Source organism: Tiliqua scincoides, chromosome 16, assembly GCF_035046505.1.
Source record: "Tiliqua scincoides isolate rTilSci1 chromosome 16, rTilSci1.hap2, whole genome shotgun sequence".
Lineage (NCBI taxonomy): Eukaryota > Metazoa > Chordata > Lepidosauria > Squamata > Scincidae > Tiliqua > Tiliqua scincoides.
The window spans coordinates 1,376,840-1,389,030 of NC_089836.1; the positions used below are offsets into that span (position 1 = coordinate 1,376,840).

A 12,191-nucleotide genomic window follows, 5' to 3' on the forward strand; every position below is an offset into this window, starting at 1 on the left:
ATCATGTCCCCCCTCAAGCGTCTCTTTTCTAGGCTGAAGAGGCCCAAACGCCGTAGCCTTTCCTCATAAGGAAGGTGCCCCAGCCCCGTAATCATCTTAGTCGCTCTCTTTTGCACCTTTTCCATTTCCACTATGTCTTTTTTGAGATGCGGCGACCAGAACTGGACACAATACTCCAGGTGTGGCCTTACCATCGATTTGTACAACGGCATTATAATATTAGCCGTTTTGTTCTCAATACCCTTCCTAATGATCCCAAGCATAGAATTGGCCTTCTTCACTGCCGCCGCACATTGGGTCGACACTTTCATCGACCTGTCCACCACCACCCCAAGATCTCTCTCCTGATCTGTCACAGACAGCTCAGAACCCATCAGCCTATATCTAAAGTTTTGATTTTTTGCCCCAATGTGCATGACTTTACACTTACTGACATTGAAGCGCATCTGCCACTTTGCTGCCCATTCTGCCAGTCTGGAGAGATCCTTCTGGAGCTCCTCACAATCACTTCTGGTCTTTACCACTCGGAAAAGTTTGGTGTCGTCTGCAAACTTAGCCACTTCAAGCCACTAATTCCTTTTTTTCTCCCGTCTAAGCCTGCCCAGCTGAGATCTCTTTCGGGCCTCTGCTTTGGCCCGTCTTCTCTGAAGGAGTTGGGTCGTCTGCTTTGGACCTCACTGACTCCTTCTTTGTCCTTGATGCGGTTCCCTGCAGTTTGCATCCCCCTTGACTGGCTGCCCCGCTTGTCTCCGCAGGATGCCCTGGAGTCGGCCATGAAGCATGGGCTCTGGGGTCACGCTCTGCTGCTCGCCAGCAAGATGGACAGCAGGACTCATGCCAGAGTTATGACCAGGTAGGACTTGCCTCTGCCTGCTTGTCTCTCAGCCCCATTGCTCAGTGACCCAAATCCAGCAGTGCTCTCACCTGCAGAACCTCATGCCCCAACTCCCACTGTGTATGTTGAAGGTGCCCCAGGCCTCTCTTGGGTCTCTCTCAGTAGAAAGAGAGCTCCCTTTTTGGGAGGCACAAACCGCTGTCCTCTGTCTGCTTGTCTCCCCAGATTTGCCAACAGCCTTCCAATTAACGACCCACTGCAGACGGTGTATCAACTCATGTCTGGCAGGATGCCTGCAGCGTCCACAGTGAGTCTGAGGAGTGACCAGCCATGGAGACTCCTGTGTGGTGTTGCCTTTCTCACATTGTATGGAGAGCTGTGCGTTCCTCCGTTGAAATGCAACATCAGCGTACCCTCAAGTCCTCATGTTCCGTGCAACTCTCCTTTGCGCCTAACCAAGTCAGACTCTCCCTTGCTCTTTCTAGTGCTGTGGAGATGAGAAGTGGGGAGACTGGAGACCCCATCTGGCCATGGTTCTGTCCAACGTGACCAACGGCATGGAAGTGGAGCTGCGGACGATCACCACCATGGGCGACACACTTGGTAACCCGGCGGGGGGTTCAGTCTGGGGGGGAGCCCCTGAATCCAAAAGGCTCCAAATAGCTGGACTTACTAAAATATCATGACCATCACAGCTGTCTGTGGGAACGTGGGTGCCTTGAGACACCTTTTGAAAGCCCACTCAAGAGCGCTGTGGCATCACAGCAGGAGTTCTTAAATCTGACGGTTCCTGGGCTCTTTCAGGAGCCTTTCCTTCCTTGCAAAGTGAGGGCTCTTCTTGGGCTCAGTTCCTTCATTGCCATGAGCTTTGTGCGAGGCACTGCCTGCTGTTGACTGTGTTGGGTTTTTTAAATTTATGGCAAGGGTAAGAATCTGCAGTCTCCAGGAGATTTTCCTGGTCCTCTTGCCTGAAGAGGCATTCAGGGATTGATTTGGAAACCTTCTGCACTCAAAGCAGAGTTCTGCCTTTGAGCCTTTGTCCACCCTCCCAAAGATTTGCCCTAGTTTGCAAATCTGGTTAGCTTGCTTGTAGCTTTCGGAGTGGGGAGGTACTCGGAGCTATCTCCCTGTTGCAGCACTGGACCTCTGGGGCCCAGTGGGAACGGGGTTGTGTCTAGTTGCTGGAACAGGAAACCGGGTCTTGCTGCTGAGCTGAGATTTTCCCTCCCTCTTCCCTGGCAAAATGACCCACTAGCCAGCTGGGCCAGTGAAGAGCTGGGGTGAAATGTGGGGGTGGGAGGTGACGAACAGGAGGCACTTGGTGGTGTCTGGTTCCCCTCCGTGTGCTGCTCTGGGGTCATGGAACAGGCCTTCTTTAAAAGGGCACCCATTACAGCGTGAGCTCTCTCTAGTTAAATCCAACACAGCCGCCATTCAAGGGTCTTTGAGTGACTAGAGCTTGTGGTTCTGCTTCTTGGAGGTCCCAAAGTCCTGGACAACTGTGGCACTTGCTGACTCAGGCTTGGTTTCACGTCACTGTTTTTGTGTTCTATTACAGCTTCAAAAGGCCTCTTGGATGCTGCTCACTTCTGCTACCTGATGGCTCAGGTTGGATTTGGCGTGTACACAAAGAAATCAGCCAAGCTGGTGCTGATTGGCTCAAATCACAGGTGTGTGTGCCATTATGTTCCATTGTTGACCTCACCTGCAAATGCTCCCTCCCTCTGGGTACTAAAATCATACCATTCTAGAGCTGGGTCTTGGAAGAATTCTAGTCCAACCCAGTGTATAATTAATCTGTGGAAATCTTTGTAGCGGCCCCTTTAAAAGGGGTTTGGACAGATTTATGGAGGAAAAGTCCATCATGGGTTACAAGCCATGCAATGCAGTAGCCAGTGACTGGTTACTGTATGCAATCCCCGGGTTTTAGAGGAAGCCAGGAGTGGCAACAGGATGTAGGTCTCTTGTTGTCTTCTGTGCCCCGAGAGGCATCTGGTCAGCTACTGTGAGATACAGGAGGCTGGACTAGATGAACCAGCAGAACTGGTGCTCTTATGGAACAGGAGAACCAAACAAAGAACTAAATGTAAAGACAAGACAAGTGAGAGGGACGGAAAGAAATGGGCCTGCAGAAAAGGTGATCAGGGAGGATGAAGACCTAGTGGGATGACCTTGAAGTCCTACTATGGGGAAGGACAATCAAATCTGATTTGGTAGGCATCACAGAACATAGGACTGGAAAGGCAGAACTTATTCTCAAGGGATAGACCCGAGAGAAGGGGGGCTTGCTTATAGGTAAAGAATATATACAACCTACAGAGAAATCTCGGAATCTGAGCATGGAAACCAGATGGTAATCATGGGTAAGAATAAAAGGAGAGTAGAATAAGCACAATTCTGTTGTGGGAGGCTATTGCGGACCATTGGACTGAGCTTGAAGTCATGGGCTTCTCTAAAACAGAGCAGCCAGGAGTCTGTGAGCCAAGCCCCAGTGGGGTTGGGGGGTGTTGGGGGGTTTCCCCCCTTTTCTGACATCTGGATTTCTCACTCTGCTAAGAGCGGAAGGTGCAATAGATTCTTGTTTTGCCTCACGGACATCATCATTCAGAAGGTAGAGAAAGGAATGGGGGGGGGGGCTTTTGTATGCTGCTAATATGTACTGGGGGGAAAAAACCAGCAGGGAGGCAAAGATGGGGTATAAAGACATAAAAATAAGCAAGAGATGTAAGTGGGTGCCCATTGACTCCCAAGATGTCAAGCGCTTCTAGGATGTGCTTTTCCAGTGCGCTCAGAGTGCATGTGCCATCAGTGATGGAGTTGGCCCCTGGACCAGTTCTGACCCCACTGAGGACTCTTGCTTGGCTCACCCAGTTTCCAGCCCTGAAGTAAAAGGGAGATGGTAGCAATAACACCTGCTGACTGCCTGAGTCACATGGACTGGACCCGGGGTCCTGTTTACCTGCCCACCCAAGTTCCTGCTTGCAGGGTTCCTTGAACTAAGAGTCGCTGCTGAGTGTTGGAAGGTGTCTGTGTCTCTCCCAAGGGATACAGATGAGTCTTCTCTTCTGTCCTCCCAGCTTGCCCTTTGCCAAGTTCGCCACCAACGAAGCAATCAGAAGGACGGAGGCCTACGAGTATGCCCAGTCGCTGGGGAACCAGCCATGTGCTTTGCCCAATTTCCAGGTTTGGGTCTCCTTGGTCTGATGGTTTCTGCTCTGTTCCTTGTTAAACCCAGCAAAGCTGGCACTGGCGGCAGATGGGCAGCCTTTGCCACAGATTAGCTTGCAGCCTGCAACAAAACCCGAGCCCTGGAACAGTCTAGAATGCTCATAGCTGGTTGTGACCCCAAAGCGGCACGGGTTTCTTGGAGGTGGGAGTGTGGCTGTGGCCGACTCCTGTGCCTGGAAGTGCCTTGTGTTGTGGAAAGGGGGGGGCTTGTCTTTTGATTCCCCCGGCCACATTCTGGCACTGGGGGGAAGGCAGCAGTGAAAGGGGGGGAGAGTTTTGACTGGAGTGCTCTCTGTGGCCCTGAACCATGTGGCAGGGTACTGGTGGCTGTCAGTCTCCACGTGTTTGGAGCTGCCTGTGACTGGCATTTACTCAGGCTGTCTGGGTGCCTTTGCTGTATCCTGCTCCTAAACAACCTTCCCTCTGCTGAAACTCTCCAGGTTTTCAAGTTCATCTATGCCTGCCGGCTGGCCGAAGTAGGCCTTGCTGCCCAAGCATTCCATTACTGTGAAGTGATCTGCAGAACCATCCTCCAAAATCCCTTTTGCTATTCCCCTGTGCTCATCGGCCAGCTGATTCAGGTACAGTGGCAGCCAGAGAAACCTGCCCAGCAGCCCCGGAGTCCTATATGAGCTCTGTTCTTACGCCATACATTCTCTTTTTGCGTCCCATGCTCTGTTTCACAGATGTCCTCTCAACTGCGGCTCTTTGACCCTCAGTTAAAAGAGAAACCAGAGCAGGAATTATTTATTGAACCCAATTGGTTGATCCAGCTTCGGAACCTAGACGGACAAATCAAGGTGAGTGTGTCCTCCTCCCTGAGACTAGCAAAGTCCTCCAAAAGATCTTTACTTGGAAGAAGGCCCCATTGAGCTCAGTGGGGGCATATGCTTTATCAAGTGAGCTCAGGCTAGAGTCCTAAGGTACATCTGTTGAGAAATACAGTAGGCCCTCAGTATCTGTAGGAGATCTGTTCCCAGACCCCCTGCAGGTACTGATTTCCAGGGATCCATGGAGAGGGCCTCAGTCCTGCCTGGGTGGTCCTGTCAAGCCTTCCAGCTGCAGACTTGGCACCTGCGGATGCTGAACCCACAGATAAGGTGGGCCCACTGTACAAACTTTGGAAAACATAACTAGAGCTCTGCTGGATCAGGCCAAAGCGGCCTATCAGAGTGGCACGTGTTCCCGAGAAAAGCCCTCAAGCAAGAGACGAAGGCAGTTGCCCTCTTCCTTCATGATCTGCAGCTGAGCTGAGAAGTTGACACCATTAATCATCATCAGTAGGCCACAAGCATCTGAAATCCATCTAAGCTGGTGGCCAGTGCCGTGTCTTGTGGCAACCTGTAGATGATTCTTGAACCCAGATCGTTGTCGCTTGTGTTGTTCTCACTACAGGAGGGCTCAGTAGCTTACAACACGGGCAGGTCCAGTCCCCAACAATACGTCTGCAGCACACCAAGCTCGGAGCTGGAACACATTGGTCAAAATGACGGCATGGGAACTGGCCAGGAGATGAACTCAGGCACCGACAACCCGCTGTTGGCCCCCCTGCTGCCCATGCAGAGTGTCCAGCTGATGCCTTCAGGTGGGGGTTCCTCTTTCCCTGGTCGTGTGCAAGGGAGGTGGTGGGAGTAAACATCTCTGGGGCAGACGCAGCATTTGCCACATGGGATGTGGGAAAGTGCTCTTTTTCCTGGGGATTCTGCATGTGGAGTTTAAGGCTTTGCCTTTGGAAAGGATCTGGCTTACCCTTTGGTTTGTTTATTTACCCTGCTTTTGCAACCAAAGCAGCTTACAGAGTCATAAAATCCCTTTTAAAGCTTTAATTTACAATATAAACATGAAAATATCCTTAAAAATGAAAACATCCTTAAAATATCCCAGTAAAATATCAAAGCAGCAGCAGTCACTCTCAGGAAAGGGCAAAGCTTATGCATGAATTAGCATGGCAATATCTTCATAAAACCCCCAGATGTCCAATATTCCAACCATGTATTCAGAAGGCTAGTCTGAAAAGAAATGTCTTTAGGCCCTGCTGGAAAGCCTCTAAGGAGGGAGCAGTTTGTAAACTGAGAGGGAGGAAGTTCCATAAGGTTGGTGCTGCTACTGAGAAGGCCCTGTTTTCTTGCCGCCGCCCCTCTCACCTCCACAGGTGATGGCACCTGTAAGAGAGCCTTCTCCAATGACCAGAAGGGACAAGCTGGATTGTACAAAGGAAGTCAGTCTCAAGTACATGCAGGGTTTTAAAGATCAAAACTGGCACCAGCAAAGTAGCTGTCTGAACAGACCACAGCAGAGTCCGCCCTTGCAGATGTCGAGGCCAAGTGATGGAGGCTGTACTGGGCTGTGTCGACATCTCCTCTGTTGGCACTTGCTTCAGCCCCACTTCTTATCACCTGAACTGACCCTCACAAATGGTAGTTCAGGGACGGGGTGGTTGAGAGCGGAAGGCTCTTTGAGTGGCAGTGTCTCAGTCTAGGCTCTTACGTGTTGTGTGTCCCCAGCATCTTGGACGTGATGTACAAAAGTGATCTTTTTGTCCTCCAGCTCCTCCGACCATCCTCAACAGCTCCACTGCCATGCTGCCGTCTTCCCAACCAGAGCCTGCAGGTGGCACTGTGCCGTTCTACCCTGTGGCTCCGTCCTCTATGGGTCCAGGGCCTGGTTTTCCATACCCCCCTGGAGCTGAGCAGGCCCCTGTATACCTGGGTGCAGCAGTGGCCCCAGCAGGCCTGCCAACTCAGCCAAATGAGCTTCAGCCACAGGAGCAGATCAGCCAGGAAGCAGGTTTGTTCCTTCAAGCAGAACTGAGGGATGCTTATCAGGTGGGGTGTCTGGGGAGATGCAGCTGGGTGAACAACCTCTGAGCTGATGAGAAGAGGCTGGGAGTAGTCATTTGTACCCAGATATTTCTGCTCCCCTGTTCTCTGAAGCCCAGCTGTCGTCAGCTGGGCAGGCTTCCTGTTTTTCTCAGATGGGCTGTCAGTGAAATGAAATTGGGAGCATTTGATTTGTTGTGACTGGCTCAAGTCTCCGCTGTTTAGTTGTATTACGGAACGTATCTCCTCTCGTTTCTGAACAGTGGAATGTGTCCCCTTCTGTCTCGCAGGGGGTGCCCCTCAGGATTCTCCAGGCTGGAAAGCTGTGCCTGAGGCCCAAGAGGAGGACTTCTATGGCAAGATGGCTAGCATGGTACCTGGCTCTGGCCCTTTCTTTTCCTAGGCCTTGTTGCACAGCCCAGTTTTGCCCAAGTTTTTGACCCATTTCAAAACGTCCACCCCCACCAGCCCCATAGGTTCCTGGCTTAGCTTTGTGGGAGTCCAGCAGCTCCTCCAAGTCCAGGCCTCGGGGTCCCATCTAGGAATTGTGTGCGTGCAGCAGGCAGACCTGTTGGTGCTTAGCGGCCACTTCGATGCAGCTGAGTTGCACATGCAGGATGGTCTGTGATGCCGCACACATCCTATGAACACCCCCAGGCTTCATATGGATACATGCAGGTGAGAGAGGGGGAACGCTCGCACGGCTGGGCCTCCTTTGTTGGTCCAAGTTGTGTGGGTTCCAGTTCCTGGACCCAAAGGGCAGTCCTTGCCACTACGTTGTGCATCAAGAGGCCAAACGCACAATGTGCGGAGACGGCAGGATTGGGAATGATCCTGATTCCTCCCCTGCCTTGTTGAGTCCAGCCTGGTGAGCCTGACCCCACCCCACTGTTACAGAGTTGGCTGAGCCACCTGTTCACCTCTGGCTTTGTGTCCAACCAGGGCCCCGGCCGGCGATCCAGATCCGCCTCCCAGTCTTCAGCCCACACGGTATGCCACAAATGAATTTGCTCTCCCTGTAAATCACCTCCGTTTCAACCTCTCTTAATTAATGCCTTTGCATCTCCCCTACGATCATCGCTTTACTTCCCCCCCACCCTGCACTCCTGCCTTTTGGCACTTTCTGCAAACGAGTCAACAGAGGTTCCTTGGTTGCTTGCCGTGACAGGGCTACGGGCAGCGATCTCGGACCACCTCAGAGTCCTCTGTGCATTCTGTAGGGCGTGAGAGACAGACCTTGGCAGCCAAGCAGCCCTCTCCGCCCCCACCTGCCATCCCGGAAGGAAAGGAGACCAAAAAAGCCGCTAGAAAGGAGCAAGTGCCCCGGAAGGTAGGTCCACTTCTGCTTCTTGTCTCCTTGCACCTCCCATGGGGGGCTGGGCAGGGGAGGCAAGAAGTAGTGATGCCTGTTCAGCTTTCCAGTGGTTGCTTTTGAGTGAAAGTCTGCCCCGTACTCTGTGCCACACCCAAGGACTCCTCCTAGGTCATGCGGAGGAATAGCCATGCAGGCCTTGCCTTGGGATCGCCCGATGGCTGGTGTTTGGCTATGTGAAAATGCTGTCCTTGAGCGGTAATGCTGAATGTTGGCGTTGTGAGCCTTGTTTCTCTGGAGGCATCCAGTTGATGCTGGTTATCGCCTTCCTGGTCCCTTCTCACTTGTGTGTCAGCTGTGGGTCTGTTCAGGAGACCAAGAGGAGGAGGCACGGCAGCTTGGTGGGTAAAACCCTGCGTTGTATGCAAAAGGTATGGCGGGCCTCTGAGCCTGACAGTCATGGGTGAGAGAGTGCACTCAAGTTCCAGCACCCTTGTCCTCCCTAGCAGAGCTGCCAAACCTGGCCTAGGAGCAGGAGCTGTTGACCTCACAGCTCCCTGCTTCACACTGACTGCCTCTCATCCCTGGCCTCCCTGTTTTCTGGAGCAAGCCCGCCCCCTTTGGCCCCTCCCCTTCCTCCAGGTGGGGCAGAAAAGGCCTTTCCTGTTCCTGGCTTGTTTCCTGTAGTGTTCCTTGTGGGCCCTGCTAGCCCCCTCTGGCTGGCTGAGGTGAGCCACCCTGCTTTGCCCCCTTCAAGGGCAGTGAAGCCTCCCCACCCTGGGCATGGGGTGCCTGCTCCCGGGTAAGTCGGGGGTCAGGGCATCTGGGAGGGGCCCCGACAAGAACTAAAAGAAGATCACGGGGTAATCAGGGTGCAGAGTGATGGAGTCAGGCAACCATCTGAATCGGCTGATGCCATCCCACCATGAGAATGATTTCTGCCAGTTGTCATGGCCAAGATTGGGCCTCGTTGGCTGGGAGGCCACTTCCTGTGCTCACACCACTCCGGGTCCCCCAACATTCCTCCGCCTACATTGTATCCCTCTGCAGTGTCATGGCTGGCCATTCCCTTTCCGAGGTGCTTTTCCTCCAACTGTCAAGACATTTGTGTCAATGCCAACAGTGTTATGTATTACGTATTTTGTCTTGTATATGATGTCTCAAAAAAGACATCGTGGAGATGGAAAAGGTGCAAAAGAGAGCAACTAAGATGATTACTGGGCTGGGGCACCTTCCTTATGAGGAAAGGCTACGGCGTTTGGGCCTCTTCAGCCTAGAAAAGAGACGCCTGAGGGGGGACATGATTGAGACACACAAAATTATGCAGGGGATGGACAGAGTGGATAGGAAGATGCTCTTTACACTCTCACATAACACCAGAACCAGGGGACATCCACTAAAATTGAGTGCTGGGAGAGTTAGGACAGACTAAAGAAAATATTTCTTTACTCAGCGTGTGGTTGGTCTGTGGAACTCCTTGCCACAGGATGTGGTGTTGGCGTCTGGCCTGGACGCCTTTAAAAGGGGATTGGACACGTTTCTGGAGGAAATACCCATTACGGGTTACAAGCCATGCTGTGTATGTGCAACCTCCTGATTTTAGAACTGGGCTATGTCCGAATGCCAAATGCAAGGGAGGGCACCAGGATGAGGTCTCTTGTTATCTGATGTGCTCCCTGGGGCATTTGGTGGGCCGCTGTGAGATACAGGAAGCTGGACTAGATGGGCCTATGGCCTGATCCAGTGGGACTGTTCTTATGTTCTTAACTACAATTCCCAGGAAGCCTTGCAGGTCTCTTGTTCTCTGGTGTGCTCCCTGGGGCATTTGGTGGGCCGCTGTGAGATACAGGAAGCTGGACTAGATGGGCCTATGGGCTGATCCAGTGGGGCTGTTCTTATGTTCTTAACTACAATTCCCAGGAAGCCTTGCAGGTCTCTTGTTCTCTGGTGTGCTCCCTGGGGCATTTGGTGGGCCGCTGTGAGATACAGGAAGCTGGACTAGATGGGCCTAGGGCCTGATCCAGTGGGACTGTTCTTATGTTCTTAACTACAATTCCCAGGAAGCCTTGCAGGTCTCTTGTTCTCTGGTGTGCTCCCTGGGGCATTTGGTGGGCCGCTGTGAGATACAGGAAGCTGGACTAGATGGGCCTAGGGCCTGATCCAGTTGGGCTGTTCTTATGACCCCTCTAGTTCTACACCATTCTGGAACACCTGTGACGTTTGAAAGTGTACTTTTTCCCTTTCAGGGCATACTGAGTTGTCCCCTTTGCCACCTGCCATTTCAGCTTGCTGGAAGTCCCCCCTCCCTACACACGACAGTAGCCAAGGGATCAACATCCACACCCTCTCCCTGCTTTTTGACTTTACTTGTGCAGGGAGGGCCTTTTTGTCACTGCCGAAGCTCAGAAACCACCTAAAGTGGGTGTGCCTTTTGCTGATGTCGCAAGCAGGCATGTGACAAAAGTAAGCTGATGGCTGTGTCTGTGTCCTCAGAGCGGTGCCTCGTGGTTTGACTGGCTAAGGAGGAGAGGCAAGAGCGAAGCTCACCTCCCCGATGACAAGAACAAGTCCGTAAGTGCTTTGGACCCCTTCCTGTGGCATTTGCCTAGGCTTGGGTGCCCCTGGTCTTTGTGAGCAGCTCTTTGCTTTCCTTCAGCTTGTCACTGAGGCATGGTGGGTGCACTTTGGTATTCTTAAAACAAAAACGCCGGCCAACTAGATGTGGTGGGGGCCTTTGTGCTGAACCTGCAGTGCATCCTCCCTCTGTACCTGCTGTGTTTACTTAGATTGTCTGGGATGGACAGAAGCAGCGGTGGGTCAACCTGGATGAGCCAGAAGAAGAGGTAAGTGGTCTGCCGAGCTTGGGTTTCAGCTGCCATCATTCAAGACATTCAGCAGAAAAGCTGACTTTAAGCCTATGTGTGGATTTGGGTGGGTTGCCAACGTGTGCACACGCACCCCACACTCTCTCCCAGGCCCTCTACCCCTTGCTTCCAAATGCTCCGGCCTCCTGCCTGGCATGGAAAACCTGTCTCCGCAGCCTCTGGAGTGCCACCTTCCAGCACCAGCAGTTGTTTGAAGCTGTTACCTTTTCCTGTCCCTCACCACCACCTGCCTCATGGCTGCCTCCAGGATAGCTCTGGGTTCACTGCCTCAGGAGCCTGCGAGGCTTGGTGGCCCTCACAGGAGGCCGTGAGGTGGAGTTCAGTTCAGGAGAACATTGTAGGTGGAGAGGCTGGACCAGTCCCACTGGAGCTGGTGCGAGATCCCCGCCAGGTGAGTCCCACCCAGAGCAGAGCGTGGCCGGAGTCGAAGAGCTTTGAGGCGAGGGCCAGCCAAGAAGCCTCGCGCCAAGTGCCTGTGTCACTCCCCTGCAGAGCAAGCCGCCACCTCCACCTCCCATGGGCTTTCCTCAAGTTCCTCAGGCAGCTGCGTCCTCAGGGTCAGGCGCTCCTCCTGCGGCTCCCGTCAACATGTTCTCCAGGAGAGCAGGTAAACACATGCTGCCAGGCTCATTTGGAGCTGCAGAAGGGTGCAGAAGAAGGCCACCTGCTGCTGAGGCAGGGCACAGCCCCTTTGCTTGCTGCAGAGCAGCTCCTCAGTGATTCCAGGTGGTTGGCAACACGCTGTTGTGCAGGCACCTTAGAGGGAATATTGTTCGCAGAGAATGTGGAGAATTACCTCTGGGGCTTTCTGCATGCAGAATAGGCACCTGCCAAGCAAAGGCCCAGTGACTGTTCTTTCCTCGATTGAGAGGTGATAATCCACTTGTGTCCAGGGCTGTGGACTCACCTCTGCCATAGTCTTCCCTGTGTAGTAATACAGACCTCTGCCTTTTTGGGAAGGTGGGGAGCTTGACCATAACTGACCTAGGGCGCAATCCTAACCCTTGTGTCAGTGTTTTCCAGCGCTGACATAAGGGCAGTGCAGCTCTGAAGGAAGGGAACAAACGTTCCCTCACTTTGAGGAGGCCTCCGTGAGTGACACCCAACTGCAG

The 12,191-nt window shown here is 52.9% G+C and overlaps 1 protein-coding gene across 4 annotated transcripts in view; it reads left to right on the top strand.

Moving 5' to 3' along the window:
• SEC16A (SEC16 homolog A, endoplasmic reticulum export factor) overlaps positions 1-12,191 on the top strand; it is a 40,995-nt gene that overhangs the window by 23,505 nt on the left and 5,299 nt on the right. For 3 of the 4 annotated variants that reach the window (XM_066610575.1, XM_066610578.1, XM_066610576.1), the window contains exons 12-26: positions 756-853; positions 1,061-1,142; positions 1,321-1,438; positions 2,394-2,505; positions 3,913-4,018; positions 4,504-4,644; positions 4,750-4,863; positions 5,459-5,648; positions 6,611-6,850; positions 7,173-7,255; positions 7,825-7,872; positions 8,051-8,212; positions 10,688-10,765; positions 10,981-11,037; positions 11,572-11,686. In XM_066610575.1, coding sequence (XP_066466672.1) covers positions 756-853; positions 1,061-1,142; positions 1,321-1,438; positions 2,394-2,505; positions 3,913-4,018; positions 4,504-4,644; positions 4,750-4,863; positions 5,459-5,648; positions 6,611-6,850; positions 7,173-7,255; positions 7,825-7,872; positions 8,051-8,212; positions 10,688-10,765; positions 10,981-11,037; positions 11,572-11,686 — 1,744 coding nt within the window. The remainder of the gene's footprint in view (positions 1-755; positions 854-1,060; positions 1,143-1,320; positions 1,439-2,393; positions 2,506-3,912; positions 4,019-4,503; positions 4,645-4,749; positions 4,864-5,458; positions 5,649-6,610; positions 6,851-7,172; positions 7,256-7,824; positions 7,873-8,050; positions 8,213-10,687; positions 10,766-10,980; positions 11,038-11,571; positions 11,687-12,191) is intronic. The other variant, XM_066610577.1, reaches the window with a different exon arrangement.